Consider the following 23,963-nt stretch of genomic DNA (forward strand, 5'->3'; position numbering starts at 1 on the left):
TGCACTGGTGGGAATTGCAACATATTGTATGGAAACATCCTTAGGCATAAATCCCAACCTCCTAGTCATAAGTGTAAATTAGCAGCTGACTGAATGAGGACATTTATAGAAGCTACCCACACGCAGTCGCATTTAATGTGGACACAAATCAGCACTGATTGGATAAAAGTCACAGCAGTTTGACATGATCTGTTTCATTAATTCTGTAGAGAGTATCCCCCCTCCTCTGCCACGCACGTGGTTACATAACAAGCCACATCACAGCAAAGGGCAGGATCATAAATCTCACAAAAACAAATAAAGTCATCACACAAGTAATGATTTAATCTAAACTAATGTTTACTTTTGCCATTAGGAGACTTATAGTCTTAACAACACCGGGCCCTTAGGAAACTGGGAAACAATCTGATTTTGCAGTTGGGGATTGAAGATTGCCAAAATGATGCAAGTTATCGCCTTAAGCAAAGTCTTTAGCAATGCTTAGTGGTTTAGATAAAAAGAAGCAGAGGCTTTTTCTGTGACATTCAGCCTGTGGTTTTCTGTTTCTAGGCTAAAAATCAATAGAATGTTGTTACAGGCCAGGTTTTTGCACCAATTGTGGCCATTACTTGCTAGGTAATTGTTTTAGTTGTTGACTTATGGCGATAGGGTTATGAACATTGCCTCGTCTTATGACTATTGAGACGCATGTTTAAATTCATTTGCTCCTGAACAGTGAGTGAATTCGTGTTTCTTGTAAGATTGGGTATTGAACCAGTGTGTGTTACCACCAGGACATCCAGTATTCCTCGACGTCAGTAGATCTTCCGTGGAAGGCTGAGTGAGTGGCACGGGTTCACATGCGGGCTTCACACACGTTGTCTTGGCCTCCACGTCTTCTGGGCCTGTGTGGCTCGACAAGGCTTCCTAGTCAGACGGAATTACTCCTCTGTTCGCTTACCCTACTTCTTCCTTTATATTTTCTAGTTTAGGTGCTGGGGACCTCTGACCTACCCTAGACAGTCGGTATATTCACTACTCTATGTGCCCACAGTCAGTCGGTAGACCTGTGAAGATCCGGGTTAGTATAGGTTTTCAACAACTCATCACGGCAAGTAGGAGGCGACTATGCTTGTAAGAGGCGACTGACGGGGTCGGGTGGTCAGGCTCTCTGACTTTGTTTAATGCCTGTCATCATATCCCAAATGTGTGGACCGATGTTCATGATGTCAGTTACTGTATTGTTTGGTCCAGACTCGATAACTTACGGACCGTCGTCATATAGCTGGAATAATGCTGAGGGCGGCTTAAACAACAAACAAACAAATAAACAAGTCGGTATGTTCACTGATGTCGGTGCTGAGAACATGGATCCACAAAATGTGAAGTCGTTTAAGACGCCGCTGTTGGCTGTGCAGAGTTGCTTCCCTTGTACGCGACAGAAGTTGCCTCTCGAGGGCTGGAATCCCAGTGTACGATCCCCAGATATGGACATTTTGTTCCAATACTCAGCAATGTTACAAGTACCATCGTGACCTGCGCATGACCTAGCGTGGACAGCGACCTGTGTGAAGGACTTGACCACAGTGACACCCAGTATGCCGGGCCCAACTGCTAATTTGACCACGCTGTCGCACTTGTACCCCTCGGTACGACAAGCAAGATGTTCTAGGGGATCTATTCTACCTGGAGTCTTACTGTGGGTGAGTGGATAACTGAATTAGTCTGGTTCTATGCTCCTTGTAGCGATATTCCAGTAATATCACAGCTTGGGGACACCAGATATGGACACTGTACTCATGTGAGGAATCGAACCCGGATTTTCTGCGTAAGTGAACGCTCGAACCACTACGCTACATCGCCCCCTGACACAATAATTGGCGTAAAGTTGTAAAATCGATTACATTCCAAGATAACATTCTATCAATACCCTGACCACGTTGCATTCACAAGATGTGCGTGTGCCAGATCTGGCATTGACAGATAGTCCTTCATCTAGAATGGTTGCAGGAAGGCGGAAACAAAGGAGAGGGAAAAGAATTATATACTGTAGAGAGCGAATTCTATATCAGCAGCATTGACCACCCGTTAACAAACATTGGCGATGGTTGTCCGTCGACTGATGGGCCTTGGAAAACAGCGGCTCAATTACTGTAAATATCTCTTATATATTAGACGTGTCAATTATGATCCATTTTGAATCTAATGTCCATAACACCAATTAAAGCCGCAAGGCAAATGTCCGGAACTGAACCGAACACGTACAATATGGGACATTTACTTTGCCAGACAGCGGAACCGATTTGATCACGTGATCTGCCGCAAGTGAACTCGTTAATTGTCGTAATTAGTTCGGATTGGAGATATTTACGGTAGATCTGCTGTCAGCTTGCAGAACGATTGCCAATATTTCAAGTGAGAACGATTGGTTTCAGTCGTTGTGTTCCTGTCCTTGAGATGTCAACACGGCACAAAGGCATCTGCTGCCAACAGACGCGGTTAGCCGGTTTCCCTGTCGGTCATATATCCGCACTTCAGCGCCACCTGTGGCATAATCGCAACCACAAACATAACAGTCGTAATGACAATAGCATGTGTATACGGATCCACTTATCATTTCTAGCAGATGGAAATCTCAAGAACAGGCAAGAAATCTGTAGTGCTAATATTAGAAGGGTGTATTTTAACGCGGTATTTTGTCACTTGAGCGAACGTAAAACGGGCGTGATGTATCTTTATTGGGATGATATGCAGGCTTGTGCTACTTTATTAGGCTTCAAAGCGAAGGAGCTGTGCAGGAATGTGCTATCTCTCAGTTACATAGTCCGGATAGATATGAAGTGTACAGGAATGTGCTATCGTTTGGGCTAGGTTATGTGGGCAATGGTATGATACTAGCATGTGCTCTCATTTGGGTTAAGTAGTGTGGACCATGGTATGATACTAGAATGTGCTCTCATTTGGGTTAAGTAGTGTGGACTATGGTATGATACTAGAATGTGCTCTCATTTGGATTAAGTAGTGTGGACCATGGTGTGATACTAGAATGTGCTCTCATTTGGGTCAAGTAGTCTGGACCATGATGGATGTAATTCTAGAATGTGCAATCTTTAGGGCGACGTAGAGAGGCTTCTTGGAAATGATATTTGCTATATTTTGCGCAAAGTATGATCTCAATTTTGGCTGCTCAATCGGGACTATGCTAGGTGTCATCTGTTTAGAAATGTGTTATCTCTCGGCTACGTGATCAGAACCTTGATAGGGATGAAGCACTACAAGACAACTCCACGCTGACTGGTCACCTTCCGCAAGAGTCTACCAGACGTTGCACCACGATCACACTGCGGAGGTAACCGCAACTGCTCAATCTTGCATCCCTAGCAAACCTACATAGTCGTCGTCTCCCCCTGTGCCTCTACCTGCCATTGCTGGCTCGCCTATTATCCCACTGTTAGTCAGCCACGTGACTATTTATTCTTCATCACGCCAACTGCTAAATTTTAATGAGATTTCACCGAACTAATTAGTGGACGATGCGTGTGAGGTGTTCGTAATCAGGGTTTATGTGAAGGCGCGAAGGTTTAGGAGTTACTTGTACAGAACATTTCGATCTGAGAAAACGAATTAATTGTTGTAATAAAACTGCTGTTGTTTATCTTAGAAATGTTTTATCTTGAGTGTAAGGTGGGAACCACGTCTGCACTTGGTGTGCAGGTCAGAAACACGAGACGTGTGGGGAATGCCAGAGCATCTGTGACGGAGCTCTGATCCACTGTGACGATGGATTTCGGTTGTTCGATGAAAAGGTATCCGTCTTAGATGCATTAAGTATGCGCGTGTAAAATGATATACGAAATGGCAGATATATGCTTGGGAACCATAGGCACCTTTCTTTTTTTTCCATCGCGAACTTTCTTGGATCTTATGGAAATAACTACGAATAGCAATGATGTCATTTTGATAAATGTCTGAGATACCACAGATGCCCACGTTTAGGGCGTTATCAGAACACTGTATGTTCTAGGTGGTGTTTTGAGTCAGATGATGCAGTTGAAAGGCTGGTCAAAGAAATGTCATTAGATCGTGGAAACTGGTTCTGTATTTCAGTATGTGACCTTGAAAACGAAAACAAATGTTTTTTCGTCTGACAAATAAGAATACGTTTTTAAAAACTGACTATGATAAAGATAAATATATAGTTCACGATGCCTTACTTGTTTCCAGTTACTTAGTATGGACCAAGTTGGACTCCTGCTACTGGTACGAACACAACACTTTCGCTTGCTTGACGTTTTTTACAGATTGTGGGTTTTGCACAACACGTTTCCTATGTGTTCCAAGTACTCAGAAAGTTTATAATATCCGTCAAAATACAGAGTAAACATGGTTACTACCGTGATGATGTAGAGGAGGCAGTCAAGATGATGCAGAGAAGATGTGCTGTAGACGATATGAAACATTAACAGTCGCCATGTGATGCTACAATCATATAAAGCGCATTGTAATCTGCAGATACACAATTATTCTGGTCCACCGCAAAGAATGTTTCTTATCCACTCCCATAGAATATCCACAAAAGAAGGATCCTTTGATGCTTCTGGCTGCCACAAGGCAATTTGGCTGTAAACGGAAAGCCGCAAAAACGACAACCAAGGAAATGGTTTGGTTGTAACTGTTTCCAGCAACAAAACGAGCCTGTCAATTTCTGACAGAAGTCGGTAATATGTTTTTTGTCTGGTAGTGAAACATTTGCTTCTTATTGGAATGGAATCTATGTCTGCATATCATTGTCTAAGGACATATTGGACGTTCACGGTTGTCTTGTGTTTCGGAGAACGGTGGAAGGGGCTGATATATTACTGATTGAGGGGGTTCTGATGTACCAGGGGAATGTCCTGGGTATCAATGTGCACGGGTAGAGATGGTCTTCATACATCTTCCTTCACAGTAATACTGCTGCAAATTTAATGGAGACATGATGTATTGTAATAGTGATTTAGAGTGACAAGCTTGTTGCAGCAAACGTGGGGAAACGTCATCGACATGGCCAGTCAGCAAGTAACATACTGGAATTGCTTCATAAAAGATGCAAGTGACTGGATTAGCGGATAAGGAAATGAATTCAGCTATGTAATTGATGTGGGTTTTTGTTCCATGTACGGGTCTTACAAAGGGCATGTTGGGTTCAGTGGTAACATCTAATAAGAGCAATTGAAGTTTGAAAGAAAAATGTCACTTGAATAGAACTTCATGTATTGAAGCCATATTAGGAAATCCTAAGTTTAGTGGAGGAGCTCTTGCTTTGTTAATTCATTACAGTAATGTTAACTTTACGTACAAAAGTACGCTTGATGTCTTCCCTGTGGTGTAAGGACATGCTTGACGAGGGATGTCTCGTTGTCTGTGGACTTGCTTGACGAGGGATGTATCTTTGTGTGTGGACTTGTTTCACCAGCAGTGTCTTGTTCTGTGTGGATCTGTTTAACTGTCGGTGTCTCGTGTGTGCATTAGTTTAACCAATGGTATCTTGTTTGTCGACTAGTTTAACCAATGGTATCTTGTTTGACGAGGGATGTCTCGTTGTCTGTGGACTTGCTTGACGAGGGATGTATGGTTGTGTGTGGACTTGTTTGACCAGCGGTGTCTTGTGTGTGGACTTGTTTGACCAGCGGTGTCTTGTGTGTGGACTTGTTTGACCAGCGGTGTCTTGTGTGTGGACTTGTTTCACCAGCGGTGTCTTGTTCTGTGTGGATCTGTTTAACTGTCGGTGTCTCGTGTGTGCACTAGTTTAACCAATGGTATCTTGTGTGTGGACTAGTTTAACCAATGGTATCTTGTTCTGTGTGGATCTGTTTAACTGTCGGTGTCTCGTGTGTGCACTAGTTTAACCAATGGTATCTTGTGTGTGGACTTGTTTCACCAGCGGTATCTTGTGTGTGCACTAGTTTAACCAATGGTATCTTGTGTGTGCACTAGTTTAACCAATGGTATCTTGTGTGTGGACTTGTTTCACCAGCGGTGTCTTGTGTGTGGACTTGTTTCACCAGCGGTATCTTGTGTGTGGACTTGTTTCACCAGCGGTGTCTTGTGTGTGGACTTGTTTCACCAGCGGTGTCTTGTGTGTGGACTTATTTCACCAGCGGTGTCTTGTTGTCCAGGCGGTAGGATGATGACGGTGGGCTGAGACAGGTTACCATGCATGTAGTGTGGAAATGGTAAACAGAAATACCTGCCAGACGGAAGTTCAAAGAAACTACAACTTTAACCTTTTTTGGTCTAGTCTAAAGTGTTAATGATTTCCTCCCATTACTTGTGGTAGGACTGACAAGCGAGGGTAGTGTTCTCTTTTGCAATTTTGACTAATTGAACAAGATTAGCCCGTGTGGCCCGTGGTTTTAAACAGAAATAGACCCATGTTTGCCTCTTGGAACAGGTTCCGAGTCTTTCACCTGTGGATTGATAGGCCCTGTTACTGCTTTTTCCGACCCATACACAAAAACTCTGACAGAAATCGCGTAAAATGTTTTCATGGGAATCTGACTCGAAGAGATCTTGTTTGGAAATTGTACTTTCAGTCAGAATTCCGATTTGGTGAGTTTCAACATCGCTGTCGACAGCTTCAGCAGCTCTGACATGCTTTACGCTCCTGGCTTGTAGGAAGGGTTACACCCCGGGAACCGCTGTCTTCGCTTCGCCCTAAAAAACTTTGCGTATTTTTTGGACCACTGAAATCTAGGTTTGAAAGGGCGCCCATGTCTGTTGTCTGGGGGAAACCTATAAAGAATTTGTGTTTAGAAAGGCTTATTCACATTTCTTTTTCCTTGACTTTTTCTTTGTGTTCAGTGCCTCAGATAGAACATGTGATTAGTGCATTTGAGCAGGCAAGTTCTTCAAATGATATTCTAGGCAAATCCGACTCGTTAACTTTTTGTTGATACTGAGATAGAATGCGAGCTGTCGCCGCCTGAAAGCTGTGTCTAAATGGAGTCGTATTTCACGACTTTTGAATCGGATTGTGCGTTAAATTTGTTCAGCTTAGGTACAATTTCTTACCAATCGACCTCGTGTGCCGTGTTAAGTTCAGAACTGGCTGATGCGCATGTTGCTCTGGAACTCGCTTAAGTAAGCATGTTTCCAACTGAATTATTTATCGGAATATTTAAGCTGTATCCCACATGTGAATGTACGTTTGCAAATTACATACTTGTTTCACGGTATTTATTTCAAATATTTTTTTTATCATCGAGTTTGTGCAATGCAAATCAGTAGCTAATTTAAGCAGCAGCGATTAACGGGGTACGTGGACACACCATAACACGTTATGATCTTCCAGTCCTCATAAATCTTCTCTCAGGGACAGTCCATTTGCTGCGAATGGGATGCGAGTGGGGTGGTTGTTGATTTTCCCTCTTTTGTTTCCAAAACGAATAACTCAGTGCTCATTCCCCACAACCCAACTCCTACCTCCAGAATATAAACTGGTGTGCAGATAGCAGGCAGGCCCACCATTAGTTGCACTGGTGGTCCACTAGTCCACCCACGGCGTGCCCAGCTGATCTTTGATGGCGTAGTGCAACAATAACAAACGGTAGTAAGACAGTGGCCACTCGTGGCAAACCTCTACGTCATATACCCGGGGGGAGAGACCCGGGGTAGAATATGTCCCCACCACCCCATGGCTGGTCGTAATTGGATAAAGATTTGGGGTCGTATCCCTTACGTCATGTAGTCCTATTCTGCCCGGGGCACCCGATGGGAAGCAATTCTAAAACTACACAGGAACATAGTGAGAAATACATGCATTGCAACAAAGTCATCATCCGTATTTGGTCGACAGTGGCAGTACTGCGAGACTGAGACGTATACACTATACAGCACACGCTGTCCTTGGGAGGTTTTACAGAAGATTGATTATATGGAAACAAAATCCAGTCATTGTAGTGTGAAAACAGCTGTTGTGTACATTAGTTTGGGCTAATTGCTAACATATATCATTGACCGTTCATTAAAGAATCCGGAGTCCTATTCCCAGTGGTCATTTGTAGTGGTCGGCCTGTTGTGGTTATTGTATGAATGCTGGCGAACAGTTGATATCGACAACTGACGTTTCTTAACACACGAGAGCTTGCTTTGAATACATGTTAAAAACTAACCACATAATAGATACAGATTTTGTTTGAGGTAGTTACACAGAACATCAAAGCTTGTACTATGTCTATCGGATCGTTTCTTGTGAAAGCAACCAGTTAATTTAACATTGTGGTTTCCCTAACAGGAATGAAAGGGTTGAAAGAGTCTTATTGTTCAATTAAAAATCACTTTAGATACTGCTGAAGCCGACAGATTCATCCTTCTGTGTTGGGATAAAGCCGCGACGTCATGGATACAGCATTGTATTGGCGTTTGATCACGTTGTAGTTAAACAGTTTCACGTTCGGTGTTTTGTCAAATGAGAACCCATGCCATACACAGGACAAATGAGACCCAAGCCATACTCAGGACAAATGAGAATGAGACCCAAGCCATACACAGAACACATGGGACCCAAGCCATACACAGAACAAATGAGAACCTATGCCATACACAGAACAAATGAGACCCAAGCCATTCGCAGGGCAAATCAGAACCTATGCCATACACAGAAAAAATAAGACCCAAGCCATACACAGGACAAATGAGAACCCATGCCATACACTGGTCAAATGAGGTCCAAGCCATACACAGGATAAATGAGAACCCATGCCATACACCGGTCAAATGAGGCCCAAGCCATACACAGGATAAATGAGAACCTTTGCCATACACAGGACAAATGAGAACCTTTGCCATACACAGGACAAATGAGAACCTATGCCATACACAGGACAAATGAGAACCTATGACATACACAGGACAAATGAGAACTTATGCCATACAGCAAGTACTCATTACGTTACAGGGTAACTGTTGCGATGTATTCACGCCATGTGACGTCAGCCAGTAGTATGTGAATCATGTTGACATTTGGAGATATGCATTAACACAGTTGTTGGCAGTCTGAATGCCAGTTGTACTAGGGTCGGTCCAAGAGGTAATCATCCTAAACTTACATTCTCCCGAAATGGCCAGTAAATACCACAAGCGGAAAGCCATGTCAAGTAAGCATGATGTGCCCTGGTCTCCTTTAGGTTTCCGTACACCGTCTCCCGCTTCCTTCTTCTGCCCCTGTGGATTTATGGAGATGAAGACGAAGATCTCAGAATGTTTCTCAAGCTATTTCCGTTCGTTTCAGATCATATGTTCAACTGACTTTGACATTTGTTATACAAAATTATCATCTCGGGGAAATGAACTGCTGAGCGAGAGACATTACGATCTGACCTATCGCGTGGGGCGTGCTAAAGTGCACGAGCTTAAAAACTCATATCTGCACGTGCCACTAATTTTCCAATCCCATTCAACCAGATGAAAAGGTGGCACTTTGATTGAACCTCTTAGTTACTCTAGAGAGACCTTGCCTGGGAAACATCACGTATTACCCGTTTTAAGCGGAGGAGAATACAAAAAGTCTACACGTTATTACTCTGAGGTTGAACGTGCCTTTCTGGCGTATAAAGAACCTTTGTCTCTGGTGAGGAGTGTTCGGCAGATAGTTTGTTACCGATGTGGTGTTCTTTATTGACATACACTATGGACGCCACATGACGCCCAAATACCATCTGGTTACCAAAGTGATGTTCTTCATTGACATAAACTATAGACGTCACATGATGCACGGCCCAAATATCACCTGGTTACTAAAGTACCATTCTTCATTGACATAAACTATGGACGTCACAATACCCTATACCCTGCGACAATACATCACAGCTACTGCATCTATACAAGCCCACGGCATAGTCAGTGTAAACATATGTGTTAACAGAGCTTAGGTCAACTCAACGGAGATAATAGGCGACTGCATGGTGATACAATCTGACTGGTCCTTACCCAGATCACAGCCGTAATGGACGAGGGAGGCAGGGACATTAATATAGGCATGAGAGGTTCGACATTATAAGTGGTCCACGTACTACCCTCTCAGATAAAGAGGAGTTGGTTGTTCAGTGCGTAAGTCATTTGTGTCAAGGGTGTCTCCAGATGTTATTATCTCTGAATTAATGTTGTAGGGGTTATCCAGTAAATATTGAAGATATTGGACATTGGAATGTGAACCAGGTTGTATTTTTGTTGCAAAAAGGAACAGAATGTATCTCTGTCACGAACAATGTCATCCACATTAACAAAATATTTATGAATCGCTCAGAAAGGCCCATGATTGTATGATGAATATATGCAGATTGATTGTAAATAATACAATGGGTAGGAAGGAAGTGTTTTGATGACCGGACTTTCCGCAGCTGAGTAAGTCAGTGTATTGTTTCGAGCCAGCGGTTGACCACTGTCCATTCTCCGTCCAACCTCTGGCTTAGCATGACTTATGCGTGGTTAAACAAGCTGTCTAAAGCCGGACGCTGCCACGGTCTCCTCACGGATGTGAGTTAGTCCATACATTATAAGATTGATGCAGTCAATAGCTGTCACTTCAGCCCACTCTACGCTGAGATACACAAACATTTACATAGGGTCAGATCAGTCTCATCGGGCGAGGAGCCACGCCAAGAAAGAGCCGCAATGTTTACTGTTTTCGTGTACTCAGTACAGTCGTATATAATCTGATTTACTGTTCAATGCCTCGCTCCCCTTCTGCTGTGATATTGAGGTTAGAATATATGTTATAACGCATTGAGTTGAATGCATCAAAACATAATTAATATAGCGAACATTGTATGACGATGAAGATGCTGTTCTTCCTTCTTCCATAAGTGCACGTTTAATAGCCCGAATAATTCATTAACCGATGTGGAATCTGTAAGATCTACTTGAAACATTTCTGTTTCAGATTTGATGTTTATCACCGCCCGATAATCCTTTGAATTTTGCTGAAGGGCATTTTGTCAGCGTTTCTTTCATGTGAAGTATTTAATATGTCGTTGTTTTCTGTTTCAATAGAATAAAACAACGACTAGTCTTTGAAACCGTATAGCAAAGACTGATTAATTTGCTTGTTCTGGGCAGCTACTGATGCCCGTGGATACGGCCATCTAATGTGGTGGCAGTGCTCGGTCTGTGCAGTTCGTAGATGGCAGGTAAAACATAAAGGCCTTGTCTCATTACCTTGAGACGTCATGTTGTTTTGGGGCGATGTCTGTCGTCTGGGCATATTTTTAATGGCAATCCTAGTTTATGATGTATTGTCAATCGAAATCCAGGAGGTGGATGTACGTTTTCTGCCCAATATTAAGGTTGTCTAGTAAGGGAACCCCTTGGCGTCTTCTCTCGAAGGGATAATTGCATCAATGGGCGTCATGACGTGTGTGAGTACCGCGATGACCATGGAGTGTTAGTACACGTAACGAGGGTAGCTGTGTCCATGCGTGATATTTCAACTTGAATGTCTCTTAATTAGCAGATCAAAGTCATCATGAAGAGCATCGGATTTTGACCTGGAATTGTTATGCCAAAGATATGAGCTAATACATACGGTGTGTATGGTATTTAAAAAAATACTTTCAGTGGGTTCAGTGGCGACTGCCGACTGTATGTATGAACGGTTTGATATGCATAAAGACAAATGACAAAGAGGAATGTACGTATGAACATCGGAGCTGGGAAGTTTTATATCCCTATGTTTTTCATGTAGTGTGCGTTGGCAACGAGATGGCAACATGTTCTACAAATCCATATTGGTTTGGTTACATCTAATAGGTTTAAGTGACATCATCATTGGATGAGAAATATCTGTGGGGATCATCCCCCAGGCCCTTGACAGATACAGGGCGTTGTACTGCAAGTGCAGGATGTCAAAATGGCCGACACGTTGATCATGAGGAGTACGGGGGACCCGTGGCAGTAACTTGTCATCACTGATCAACTGGCAGATCATTCAAAGATGATGAAAACGATGTGCCGAATAAATACTGAATAAATTCATAGATTTTTGTAGAGTGCTGCCGATCGTGGCACGGTTCGAGTCGAAAGTTTGGGATGTGATGAATATGGTATATTCGGTATATGCGGTGTGTATATCTCTGTTGGGTGTGATGTTACATTTCTTGTATTATATACCCGGTGAGTATGGTATATTTGGCATGTATGGTATATGCCGTGATTATGGTATATGTGGTATTCTAACTAGTATCAGAAGAGCAGACTCCTCATATACAAAAACCGGTTAAATATGCTTGACAAAGACGTATGTCTCAAATGTTGAAATATTGGAAACATATTTGGACATGCTCATTTCATCATTCATCAAACAAATCAGTGGTTCTTGTATGTTTGAGATTGAGGAGAACACCTATTTGTCCATCCTAGTCTAGACCCATAATCTCACCTGTTCGTTTACACGCATGCCTTTAATCCCATGTCAGCATCCATCTGTTGCTTGATTCAGTACGTCGTAGAATGTATTATCTGACTCGCTCCAACGAAGGTTACCACCAGGACGGGGCATGGATACATGCGTCAATTATAAATTTCCTGTACCAATATGCCACTGGCCTTTGTGTACAACATGTTTGAGTAAAGGCTAGTTTATAGTTTTAAAATTGTATTTCTTAGTTCATGTGAGCGTATGCCCGGGGAGTTGAAGGTCGATCCACAAGACGTCAAGAGATGGCGTTTGTTACTCTGTCTAGCGCTCGGTGGCTAAAACAAAGATGGTCGTCCCGGAGTCTTTGTGTATACTGTGTCTGAGCAGAGTATCCATGTTAAGCTGCGGCATGGTATCTCAGTGGACTTGCATTAAAACTCCGGACTAGTACAACAGCAACGAACACCCTATATAAGTACATACTTGAACGCGGCGTTAAACCCCTTGAAACCCACCTCACGTTATTTCATGCGGATAATACAAAATTAATATTTCTCTACATTAGAGATATTTTTTTGATAAGGCGATAATGAAAACATGACAAATTCATGGATGCTGGGTGTGGACAGTACAGCATCACTGTCGAGGGTGTAGAGTCGTCAGTGTGTTGCTTCTACAGTCTTCTGGCTCTGGCTGTCCTTGTGAGTTACGCAATAAGACCGAACGTTTATAATGGTTGCAAACTTCTGCAACTTTGGGTTGCCTCGACGTGCGCCCGCCTCAGTTGTCGAATATGGACGTTGTTCAGTTATAACTTGTCACTTTATGAGAGTGAAATCTGTTAGATTGTTAAAAGTTTACTTATTTGATAGCAATTGAAAGTTTATTTTAAACTTTATCATATTCCGTGCGTGGTGGGTGTCAATAGGGTGCTCTTTATCCATTATTTATGTAAATCCCGCACGTCGAGTGAGAGAACTATGAGTTAGTCCAGTGTAAGAAACATGTGTTGAACCAGAGATTTTAAACAGCAGACAAACACGGCTAATTTCGGGTTTTCACTGACAGTTTCAATGACAGACGCGCGTTGCCTGTTTTCACTTTACCAAATAAATTATGCAAATATTTGCCCACTTTTCGTAATTGAAAAACTACAGACACCGGAGAAGTCATTTTGTCTGACGTTGCGGCTCTTATTCCTCGGGAACTGTGCATATACTGCTTTACATTCGCAACTGGATCTCAAACATTGATGTGAAATTGCTTCACTCAGGATTTATGATTTAATATTTGGGTATGAGGCTAAATAGTTGCACCGGATGTAACGCTAAATCCTTTGGTAAGTAACCGTGTTTTCGAGATTAATTCTGGTCCCATTCTTTCGTTTCCTGTAAGGAAGACGGCAATGTCTAGGTAGTCACGTGTTGTGGTACTGATCAGGTCTATGATTCATATAACCCATCCACGTCCAGGAGTCGCATTCTCTTATTTACTTTGTGTTTAGAAGAATGAGTTTTAACGTGGGAAGTTCATGTCGACTTTGCAGAGACTAGATATACGATCTAGCCACAATAATAGACAGATAGATACAGAGAAAGATAGAGAGATAATGATGGGCATTTCCAAGCTACTCAAATGGTCCAGATCGACAGTGAAGGTGAAATATAATTAAACGTTTGTGACATTTCCATGCATCATTACACTTATTAATAAGACATTAAAAGTCTTTATCGGGTGTAATAATATGTTTTAATATTCATAATGGAGCCTGGAATGAAAGCCATGCATTATCTTCAAGGAATCGTTAATTTATGATCTTTTATTATATCTTCAAACATTTAGGTTCTCCAGGAAGTCCATTTCACAAATTCTCAGTCTGCTTTAGACACGAATTGTTATATTGACATGAAGGTATGAGGTAAGACTTGGCCATAATCGTTACTAATGTCTCCACACACAGAATGGACATTAAAAAAATACTACTTGACCAATACTGGTGGCAGATGACACGTTGTATTCTACTGAAGCAGAATTAGTGAGACAACAGTGAGACTATCATACTGGAGAAGATTCAGTGAGATAAATATGAGTTGTACCTCCCAACTCCGCCCCCAAACCGCGGGGGTGTCCTTGACCGCCAGACATGTCAGACATGTTATAACTGTGTGAACTTGATTGTGCTTGAATCTGATAACTGGAACCAAAGTGACAATAGAGGTGTCTGGCGCTGAGACAATGTTGTGTCAGGTTAATTCACTCGAATGGAAGATGGCATTGCTTGTAGCAAGTTATTGCATTTCCCAACACACAACCCGCCGGCATGGCGCATTCAACATATGAGGTCAGGCAGGGCGTGACGTCATATCCCCTTCTTGCGTACATGTATATGTTTACAGCAAGTTGGAATATATTTTTTTAAATGTTTTTCTGCATTTTCTGTCGTAAGTATACATGTTTCGGCTCATGTCATGGAGGTCGGCTTATTGATAGTGTTCCCGCTGATTTTGCACGTGAAGCTATTTGGGGATCTAAATATTTTTCTTGTAACGAGTTCGCGCAGTGCTTTTTGATGCATGCTACTCCACGAAGGCTACAGGCCAAGCATTCTGCCACGCAATATTTAACGCTGAAGCTAGGGAGATGAGACGTCCACGCTCCCGTCATTACTACTTGTTGTTTTTGTCGTGTAAAAGTCATGCAACAGGTCATAAGAGCAGGGTTTAGTTACGTGTGGAGTAACAGTAACATCGTTAGGCAGTGTAGAGGAGCTGCATGGGGATCACAGTCACGGCATCAGGGAGTCCGTGGTGTGTTGCTATGCATCTCCCTTCACGTGAGGAAGGAGACAATAGGTGCACGTCATGACGACGTGTACCCCACAAACAGCATACCAATATTCATCTCTTTCTTAACTTACTCCATAGAGCCATCGGTGTTTCCAGATTACTTTAACGCCTCACATGCACCCATTTCAATATTTGGTTTGTTCAGCTTAACGTTTTGTTTGATGGTCTCTGGAATATCGTTGGGTGCGGCTAAACATCAAATAGATTACATTCGTCGAGACGTTTAACAACCAGTGTAATCCAATTCGTCGAGACGGCTTCTGAACATGAGGCTGTTTTTTGATAATTGCCATTTCTTATTTGTGTAACATGAATGTGGAGTCTTTAATGATGTCTTTTAAATCCTCCGTTATCTGATCTCTTGTCTATACCAGTGATCTGTGCGTACCGAATTGTTCCAGCAGAATGTCTGCGGGTTCAGAGAGCTCCATCAGTTCTAGATGAGCTATCTTGTTTACACTTACTTGGTACCTTGTAGCTCATCTGTATGCATCAAACAGTGCCTTTAATGTCAACGATTGGCAAACAAAAAATGAAGCCCGTTGTTTTTAATCGAAATAACTTGAGGATGTACACATCAGGCATGTTTTCAGACGATTCCAATGATTTCATTCTAGGATCGATTTTGTTGTGAACGATTGTCTTTTTGGAGGTGAATGCAGGATATGTCAATATTGAATCTCATGCACTCTTCCTACTCGGAGTATAGATCCATCCACGTATACATATGTTTGAAGGAATATTCAGGATACATGTAGAAGTAGGCGAACCTATATTTAGTGAGGTGGTGGGTGAGATGAATATGTCATCTTGATAAAGAATGAAGGCTCATAGTAACGCATGCGCAGTCAGACCCCTTGGATACCAGTGGGACCGCGGTGCCTGGGATGCTTGACGTGAAATTAGTGTCTTCTTTTAGGGATCCCGTTCAATTGCGTTCACAGATCCAATGGGATCTTTCCTGTTCGAAACTTATCGCAAGGGTCCAATGAAAGTGCGCCATCAGTTCCGACCACGGTAGATTGTATCGATAACGCCATAAGTAGCGATTACTCCCCTAGAAGTTCAACGTCCTTCAACTTGTCCGTTACTCTCCAATTTGTAAAATCTCGCTAATATGTTCGATGAACATCAAGTCCACTTTTCGCCAAAAGGTCCATTACTCGCAAACAAGTTCAATACCTTTCAATAAATTAGTTACTCTCCAGTATGTCTAGTCTTTCACGTGAGGTTCGATAAACATCAAGCCCATTTTTCGCCAATAGGTTCATTAACCGTCAACAAGTCCATTATTCCCTAACAAGTCCATTACTCGCCAACAAGTCCATTACTCGTCAACAAGATCAATAACCGTCAACAAGTTCGATAACCGTTAGCAAGTCCATTACTCTCCAACAAGTCCATTACTCGTCAACAAGATCAATAACCGTCAACAAGTTCGAAAACCGTCAACAAGTCCATTTTTCGCCAAGAAATTCAATACCCTTCAACAAGTTCGTTACTCTCCAATATGTATAGTCTTGCCAACACGTTCAATAACCAATAAGTCCATTATTGATTACTCTGTTCACTACTCGGTAACTAGCCGTCAATAAGATCAATAACCGTCAACAAGACCATTTGTCGCCATCAAGTGCAATACCCTTCAACAAGTCCATTATTAGCCAACAAGATCAATAACCTTCAACAAGTCCATTATTCGCCAACATGTCCATTACTCGTCAACAAGTCATTTGCCCGTCAACAAGATCAATAACCTTCAACAAGTCCATTATTCGCCTACAAGTCCATTACTCGCCAACAAGTCCATTACTCGTCAACAAGATCAATAACCTTCAACAGGTCCATTATTCGCCTACAAGTCCTTTACTCGCCAACAAGTCCATTACTCGTCAACAAGATCAATAACCTTCAACAGGTCCATTATTCGCCAACAAGTCCATTACTCGTCAACAAGTCATTTACCCGTCAACAAGATCAATAACCTTCAACAGGTCAATTATTCGCCAACAAGTACATTTCTCACCAACAAGTTCAATACCCTTCAACAGGTTCGTCAAGAACATTGTAAGGTCATGGTCAAAGTTATGGACACATGCGATTAGCATTGGTAAAACATCAATAAGTCTTTAATAAGGAAACAAAATTCCACTCATCTAAACATGCATAATCGACTGTACAGACAGCAGATTGGTTTGGTGTTTTCTGTAAAAATGCTAAATATTTACTATTTCTGAGCAAACAACACATCAACACGCACACACCACCATGAGGGATTTCAGTTCGGTCGGGCCAAGAAAGATGCAACGCTGCTCTCGTTAATTTGCCAAGCTTAATTGGCAACTTACAACAGCTCCACGTATATTTTTCCATCGCCATTTAATGATGTGTGTAAGGCAGACACGTATGTGAATCTGCACTGTTTCAAAATGTCGCCTCAAGAGTTCTTCCCTTACTGTAAATCAATACATGATGTATATACTTTCTAGATATAATGCCAAGCTCGCGCCCTGTTCCACGCAAGGGCTTTGACATTCGCAAATCATGATTTAACTTGTAATGCAGTGGAAATAAGTAATTATGATGTGTTGGTGATTATAGAAATATAAGCAATCGATTGAGGAATGATCAGAAAATTATCCCCTTTTCCCTTTTGAAGTGAGTCAGCCATGATACTGCGAGGTCCGTGTTGAAGGCAGATCCCCGTGGTGTGAGGCACGTCCGAGGCATATCGCCACTGATCAAAGTAGGGTTATGCATTACCTACAATAAATGAGCTTTGAGATCTGCTTTCAACTACGGAAAAATGGGTCGTTCATTTAAAAACGATTGCTGGTTGCTTAACGTCTACAGCTGGGTCCTGTGGGATGGTTGTTGTTACAGAGATGGGCAAGTTTTACTTCCTTATCGGCAATTTTCTCAGTTTTAATGTACAGCGTCTGAAAAGGGTTATTAGCGAACTTAAAACTTACCGTCTCAACATAAGCATTCATATCCAGCGCTTTGAACAATTCTTTGCTTCTTTTAAAAGAAATGTCAAGACATTCTACATCGCCATGTGCAGCGTGCACACAACAGACTAACAGACCTAAAACGTTGCAGCGTGGACGACGGAATGACATCTTACTAACGTCTCACCAACGTTGACCACGGAATAATGTCCCTCTGACGTCACGGCAACGTGGACTGAAGAATATCGTCTCAGTAACGTTGCTGCAACGTGAAAAACAGAGTAAAGTCCCAATAACGTTACAGCACCGTGGACAACGGAATAATGTTCCACGAACGTTACAGCACTGTGGACAACGGAATAACGCCCCACTAACGTTACAGCAACGTGCACAATTGAATAACGTCCACTGACGTTGCTGAAACGTGGACAAGGGAATATCGTCCCACTAACGTTACAGCACCGTGTACAACGGAATAACGTTCCACTAACGTTGCTGCAACGTGGACAACGCAATAACGCCCCTGTAACGATGTTATTTGTTTGTTGAGTAACGCCGCGCTCAGCAATATTACAGGGGTCTGTAAATAATCGAGTCTGGACCATATAATCCAGTAACTAACATCAATATTACCGTTTTAAGCAACAGGGATTACGTGCATCCACCAAGTCAGCGAGCCTGACCACCCTACCCCGTGAGACGCCTCTCTTTAGGACAAGCATGGGGGCCTGAAAACTGTTGTAACCCGGATGTTCACGCTGCTGTCAGTGTGGACGCCGAGTTTGGCGACGTTATTACTGTATACGTCGACGTGTTGACACCAACTCAGGCAGTGGAAAAAACACATGAAAGTTGCACTTCCTAATCACGCGTTTCATCTTTTAGCCATGTTCATCCATTTGGAATTGTAATATCCACGTTAACAAATGACGGTGACTCTTCAGTTGATGGGCTGACCAGCAGAGGTCGGTATCTCGTGAGACATCAAACGCCTTGGACCCATTGTTTGTACCACCGCTGATCTTCCATGGTCCGTAATTACATAAACAAGTTGACAGTGGCAAATTGAAACTTTTGTGACAAATTCAACATTGTGACACACTGCAGCGTTCGAAGTCAACAGTGTAACAACAGAGTATTACTCAATGACGTACATCAGAGCATCACATCGTGACGTATCTCAGGCCATCACACCGTGACGTACATCTGGTCACAACATGACGTACATCAGAGCATAACACCATACCGTACATCAGAGCACGGCAGCATGGCGTACATCAGAACATGATAACATGACGTACATCAGAGCGTCATACCATGACGTACATCACAGCATCACACCGTGACGTACAGCACAACATCACACGGTGACGTACATCAAAGCGTCACACCATGACGTATATCTGAGCATGACAACATGGCGTACATCAGAGCATCACACCAAGACGTATATCAGAGCATGTCAACATGACGTACATCAGAGCATGACAACATGACCTACATCAGATCATGACACCGTGACGTATTTCAGGCCATCACACCGTGACGTACATCTGGTCACAACATTACGTACATTACAGCATAATATTATTATTAAGTACAACATACCATTACGTTTTGATAAGCACCAGAGACACACTCGGTTCCAACAACTCAACTGGGAGGTGATGAGAGCGATCCCTCGAGCAGTGTTTATTATCGCATGTTTTAGGAGCCCGAGACGAGAGATAATTATTAATAAGAATTTGAAAGCACATTATTGTCTTGAATGTTAACTTTTCGCTAAAGGCAAATATTTAACACCCTTTAACTTAGGTTTCTGGCGCTCTGTGGTGGGTGCTGGCAGTTAGAACAACAAACAAACGAGAAGTCGATCGCCCATTTCTTCAACAGCCGTCGACTAGGCGACATGGAAGGAAATATTTTGGCTTTACAATGTTGAGACAGTAAGCTTCAGGCGTTCTGTCTTCCATCTCGGAATGCTGAGATGATGTATGGTTATTTAATGAGAACACTCAGCTCTTTGGAGATTCTCCACCTAGAGGTACAGAAATCAATCTATTATTATACAGAGTAAACACAGGAATAGACTGACGTAACGCGCAGTGGCGATGGCTCACAGAACGGAAGGAGCATGGCCGCTGTCATCATCGCGTGGCTTGAATGTGCGATGTGTGACACGAGTCAGCACCGTGGAGGTATCTTGATATGATTAGATTGCCATTAACCAAGTGATATAATGGAGTCTAATATCACCTTTCAACGAATGTCAAGTTGTGTGGCTTCGACTACCGAGCAAGCCAAATTGCGCCTTGCTGGCGGTGGTCCCGAAATTCCGCCTTCCGGTGTTTTCGTTGCTCACTTCCGACTTGTGCCTGGAGTCAATATTTTTTCCCTTAAGTCAGCGTCTATAGCTACAGCTCAGTGCGGTAATTAGTACGAGCCCCCAAATTCTAAGCGTTTATGATTAACCTAGATCCTTGGGGAAATCCTCTCATATGGAGAAATACTTTCCAAAGAATTTTTCAGGATTTTATATAAGACTACCTCGATCCCATCTTCACGCCTGAAGGCGTCCCCGTCAAGTCATGGTATGCTATGGAGCTACAAGGACGTCTGTGACGAAAGCGTGAGAGGCAATCGATTCCAACCAAACTTGCAACTTGTGCATTTGGAATGGTGTTATCTATATGTTGACTTCACTGATATATGACTTGACTACACTGATATATGACTTGACTTCACTGATATATGACTTGACTACACTGATATATGACTTGACTTCACTGATATATGACTTGACTTCACTGATATATGACTTGACTACGCTGATATATGACTTGACTACACTGATATATGACTTGACTTCAATGATATATGACTTGAATTCACTGATATATGACTTGATTTCACTGACATATGACAAAATATTTACCATCCTTATGTCAGGTATTAACTGAAGCATGTGCTGACAGTCTCCATCCCTCTTACACTCACGCTCTCACTCTATCTCGTCCTGCCTCACTCACTCACTCACTCACGCTCTCATTCGATCTCGTCCTCACTCACTCACTCACTCACTCACTCACTCACACACTCACTCATGCACTCACTCTATCTCGTCCTGCCTCCTTCCCTCTTACACTCACGCTCTCACTCTATCTCGTCCTCACTCACTCACTCTCGTCCTGACTCCATCCCTCTCTTTAACTCACCCATCCACTCAATCTGGCCCTGCCTCCATCCCTCACTCACTCACCCACTCTATCTCGTCCTGCCTCCATCCCTCTCTTAAACTCACTCACTCACCCTGCCTCCACCCCTCTCTTCCACTCACTCACTCACCCACTCTTTCTCGTCCTGCCTCCATCCATCTCATCCATTTATTACTCCTCGTCCTGCCTCAGTCCCTATCATCCGCTCACTGATATTGTTGAAATATTGCTAAAGGTATTGTTAAACACGCTGATGTGAAATGAATGTAACCTATTGTTCTTGACGTGATGTACATGACATTGTCTCTCTTCCAGCGTATGACCAACCCTACGTCCAGACGCAGACCTGGGAGGTGAAGTCCCCGGTGTTCGCCCCCACCCCCGACAACTACACCTACGAGGCGGGGAAGCTGGCGCGGCTGAAGTGTGAAGTACAGAACTTGGGCAAGAAAAGGGTAAGTGCACTGTAACAGAGCGGATTGGCCGGTATTTAACATGCATGCAAGGTGCTCGCCACCTGCGGCACAAACATGTGTAGTATGTGTCTAGTAAGCAGCAGTGTAATCTGGTTGCACAACGTTAACATGTTATGCATTCATACAGATTAATGGCGGTTTAACGTTGTATGGTTTCACTATTGTGGATTATGGGTCACTTTGGAAGGGTACCTCAGGGTACATCCTTGTAGGGATTCTCTGGAGTAAGACATCCTTGGAGTAGAGATTCTCTGGTGTAGGACATCCTTGGAGTAAGGATTCTCTGAAGTAGGACATCCGTGGAGTAGGGATTCTCTGGTGTAGGACATCCTTGGAGTAGGGATTATCTGGTGTAGGACATCCTTGGATAAGAGAATCTCTGGTGCAGGACATCCTGGGAGTACGGATTCTCTGGTGTAGGACATCCTTGGATAAGAGAATCTCTGGTGCAGGACATCCCTGGAGTAGGGATTCTCTGGAGTAGGACATCCTGGGAGTAGGGATTCCGTGAAGTAGGACATACTTAGAGTAGGGATTCTCTGGAGTAGGACATCCCTGGAGTAGAGATTCTCTGGTGTAGGACATCCTTGGATAAGAGAATCTCTGGTGCAGGACATCCTGGGAGTAGGGATTCTCTGGTGTAGGACATCCTTGGATAAGAGAATCTCTGGTGCAGGACATCCTGGGAGTAGGGATTCTCTGGTGTAGGACATCCTTGGATAAGAGAATCTCTGGTTCAGGACATCCTTGGAGTAGGGATTCTTTGGTGTAGGACATCCTTGAAGTAGGGATTCTCTGGTGTAGGACATCCTTGAAGTAGGGATTCTCTGGTGTAGGACATCCTTGGAGTAGGGATTCCCTTGAGTAGGACATCCGTGAAGTAGAGATTCTCTGAAGTAGGACATACTTAGAGTAGGGATTCTCTGAAGTAGGACATCCTTGGAGTAGGGATTCTCTGGTGCAGGACATCCTTGCAGTAGGGATTCTGTGAAGTAGGACATACGTAGAGTAGGGATTATCTGGAGTAGGACATCCTTGGAGTAGAGATTCTCAGTTGTAGCACATCCTTGGAGTAGGGATTCTCTGGTGTAGGACATCCTTGGAGTAAGGATTCTCTGGTGTAGGACATCCTTGGAGTAGGGATTCCCTTGAGTAGGACATCCGTGAAGTAGAGATTCTCTGAAGTAGGACATACTTAGAGTAGGGATTATCTGGAGTAGGACATCCTTGGAGTAGGGATTCTCTGTTGTAGGACATCCTTGGAGTAGGGATTCTCTGGTGTAGGACATCCTTGGAGTAGGGATTCTCTGAAGTAGGACATACTTAGAGTAGGGATTCTCTGGAGTAGGACATCCTTGGAGTAGGGATTATCTGTTGTAGGACATCCTTGGAGTGGGGATTCTCTTGAGTAGGACATCTGTGAAGTAGAGATTCTCTGAAGTAGGACATCCTTGCAGTAGGGATTCTCTGGAGTAGGACATCCTTGGAGTAGAGATTCTCTGAAGTAGGACATACTTAGAGTAGGGATTCTCTGGAGTAGGACATCCTTGCAGTAGGGATTCTCTGGAGTAGGACATCCTTGGAGTAGGGATTCTCTGAAGTAGGACATACTTAGAGTAGGGATTCTCTGGAGTAGGACATCCTTGGAGTAGGGATTATCTGTTGTAGGACATCCTTGGAGTGGGGATTCTCTTGAGTAGGACATCTGTGAAGTAGAGATTCTCTGAAGTAGGACATCCTTGCAGTAGGGATTCTCTGGAGTAGGACATCCTTGGAGTAGAGATTCTCTGAAGTAGGACATACTTAGAGTAGGGATTCTCTGGAGTAGGACATCCTTGGAGTAGGGATTCTCTGAAGAAGGACATCCTTGGAGTAGGGATTCTCTGGTGTAGGACATCCTTGGAGTAGGGATTATCTGGTGTAGGACATCCTTGCAGTAGGGATTCTCTGAAGAAGGACATCCTTGGAGTAGGGATTCTCTGAAGAAGGACATCCTTGCAGTAGGGATTCTCTGGAGTAGGACATCCTTGGAGTAGGGATTCTCTGAAGAAGGACATCCTTGGAGTAGGGATTCTCTGGTGTAGGACATCCTTGGAGTAGGG

The 23,963-nt window shown here is 43.1% G+C and overlaps 1 protein-coding gene across 2 annotated transcripts in view; it reads left to right on the forward strand.

Annotated features, from left to right (window-relative positions):
- LOC139453700 (lachesin-like) overlaps positions 1-23,963 on the forward strand; it is a 101,947-nt gene that overhangs the window by 39,841 nt on the left and 38,143 nt on the right. For both annotated transcript variants that reach the window (XM_071235179.1, XM_071235185.1), the window contains exon 2: positions 21,701-21,840. In XM_071235179.1, the coding sequence (XP_071091280.1) occupies positions 21,701-21,840 (140 nt within the window). The remainder of the gene's footprint in view (positions 1-21,700; positions 21,841-23,963) is intronic.

The sequence above is a fragment of the Haliotis cracherodii genome, unplaced genomic scaffold (assembly GCF_022045235.1).
Source record: "Haliotis cracherodii isolate W230 unplaced genomic scaffold, xgHalCrac1.p SCAF_1, whole genome shotgun sequence".
NCBI lineage: Eukaryota > Metazoa > Mollusca > Gastropoda > Lepetellida > Haliotidae > Haliotis > Haliotis cracherodii.